Source organism: Adiantum capillus-veneris, chromosome 2 (genome assembly GCF_014529385.1).
Source record: "Adiantum capillus-veneris isolate H3 chromosome 2, ASM1452938v2, whole genome shotgun sequence".
Classification (NCBI taxonomy): Eukaryota; Viridiplantae; Streptophyta; class Polypodiopsida; order Polypodiales; family Pteridaceae; genus Adiantum; species Adiantum capillus-veneris.
The window spans coordinates 116760829-116763292 of NC_140932.1; the positions used below are offsets into that span (position 1 = coordinate 116760829).

General features: G+C 43.9%; 1 protein-coding gene across 1 annotated transcript; it reads left to right on the forward strand.

Annotated features, from left to right (window-relative positions):
* Positions 1 to 641: 641 nt before the first annotated feature.
* LOC147463447 (uncharacterized) lies at positions 642 to 1887 on the forward strand. Its single transcript, XM_086528873.1, has one exon. It carries the CDS (start codon positions 736 to 738, stop codon positions 1762 to 1764), a length of 1029 nt encoding a protein of 342 aa, XP_086384999.1. The 5' UTR covers positions 642 to 735; the 3' UTR covers positions 1765 to 1887.
* The last annotated feature ends 577 nt before the right edge of the window (positions 1888 to 2464 follow it).

Consider the following 2464-nt stretch of genomic DNA (forward strand, 5'->3'; position numbering starts at 1 on the left):
AGATAGGCCTAAGGGGGGTCCATGAGTACTCTCTCTCTCTCTCTCTCTCTCTCTCTCTCTCTCTCTCTCACACACACAGAGAGAGAGAGAGAGAGAGAGAGAGTGTGTGTGTGTGTGTGTGTGTGTGTGTGTGTGTGTGTGTGTGTGTGAGAGAGAGAGAGAGAGAGAGCGAGCTTGAACGAAAAGAGTACTCGACACATGCAATTGCTTGAAGAAGAGAGCCTCCAAAAGCCTATAGACAAGGCTTTACTACACTAATTGCAAATGCTTCTAGCTTACTCTATCTCTTGCTTTGGAAAGTGTCGAGCCGTTCCCTCTCTCTCACACACACGTACGTAATTGACAGCCCTCATGGCCATCAAAGAACTACCTAGCAGGCTGGCGCCTTGCAGCTCTCTCTCTCTCTCTCTTTCTCTCTCTCTCTCTGTGCGTGGAAAGCAGATGCATCTCTCTTTACTTTGCGATGTTTCATTTGAATTTGTTTGTACGTTGGTAGTTCGAGTACTCGGCGCAGCAGCTGGTGCTGGAGGCATTTTCATGATGGAGCTATGCTTGCATTGCTTTTGCTTTTGTTTTTCTACTAGGAGTCTAGCCTAGGAGTCGTTATAAGCAAAGTCCCAGCTTGAGGCCTGATTCAGAGAGAGAGAGAGAGAGAGAGAGAGAGAGAGAGAGAGAGATGTCATGTAGAGTCGCGCGTGCTCTTTAATTTGGCTGCAGTGAGCTTAAAGGTTGGCTATGGAGGAGCTGGTCGACATGTGCAGTGCTGCAGCAGAGGACCCATATCCATCTTCATATGCACAGGACCCTTCCTCTCTGCTTAGTCGTGTAGGCCCATATCCATCGTCATTAGCAGAGAACCCTCCCTCTCTGCCTAGTCGTGTAGATAGCTCACACCTTACGTTGTTTGGGGTTTCCACTATGACCACGATCACACGCCCCAATTATCCCATAGCCCCACCCTTCAAGTTTGAGCCATTCCTCACCACCATGGTTCCCACCACCATTGTCCAAATGGAGACTCCTAATTCAACGAATGCCTCTCCCTCCATGTTTACGCACTCGCACAAACAAGTGGAGTCTACAGCTACGGTCTTTCCGCACCCACACAAACAAGTGGAGTCTAAAACTACCACTGCTACTACTACCATGTATACATGCCCTTTTTGCCCTAGGAAGTTTGCAAGCTCCCAAGCCTTTGGTGGCCACCAAAATGCTCATAAGAAAGAGAGGTCAATACAAAAACAAGCCTTTATTCCAAGCCCCTACCACAAACCAAGAAAACTCTCGAGAAATCCATGGCATTATCAACAACACTCATCCACTACCATTGAGCCTGATCCAATTGTCTTCACAAAAAGGGAGGATTTGGCGCGCCGCAGACATTACAATGATCGCTTCTCATACCTTGGGGATCATGAAGGACAATGGATAGGTGATGGCATGTTCTCATTAACTAGTAATGTGGCCAAGCATGTCAGCATCAAGGCTACGAGTGAATACGCACACATTGCTCCTTTTCTCCAAACAAGCATTCCTTGCATGGAAGAATTTGTTCTAAATCTCCACGCTCGTTCCCAACTTCGTGCAACTTTTCTCAACACCCTTTCAAACTCCAAGTCAACTACACCACCAATATTAGCAAGGCCCTTAGAAGTCGACCATGACTATCCTTACAAATTTGAAACCATTATGAAGGATTCCACTTATAGTAGTAGAACTAAACGTAATGGTACCTCTACCTTGAACCTTCAACTAAGCTTGTAGGTGCTTGATAGCCTTTCTCCATTTTCTTTTCCATGTATAGAAAATATCATGTAGGATTTCATCCTCTTATTGTAACCTTGAATATTTTTTAAGAACAATTAATAGATTTGTCCCTTTTACTCTGATTTCAAGTCAATATTTCAAACTCCAAAAACTTTATAAACACTGAAAATAATGCATTATCAAATTAACTATTGAGTAATATCCACTTATCATATAAATTATATTGCCACTACGTAAGATCATGGAATTATCACCAAGGAGCAAGTTAGAAAAGAAGATGCGAAGGATCCGATCAAAAGCTACCACTAGCAATGGTTACCATGTCCTTCAATGAAGGAAGAAATAGTCTCTATTTTAGTAGCTACCAATAATTTTGGGCCCAATAGCTCCTCTTCATTTGAGTTTCACTACTTTCGAGGAGCCGTTTATTAGCTAGCATGAATACAATTAACCAATTCCACCTTGGTCCAAGACCTAGAGCAATAGGAGATAAATGTTGGAGTTAGGGTTGCAGAGAATCACACACAGCTTGGAGAAGATGAAGGAAGCTCAAGGCACACAATAGAGAGTGTGTTACTTAGTGTGCAATGGAAAGATAGATAGCCCTAGAGTGATGGGCGTATATACAATGCACGGGGGAAAAAACCTCCTAAAGAGGGAAAAAAATGCCCCGGCGGTCCTAGTGTGTTCACACACA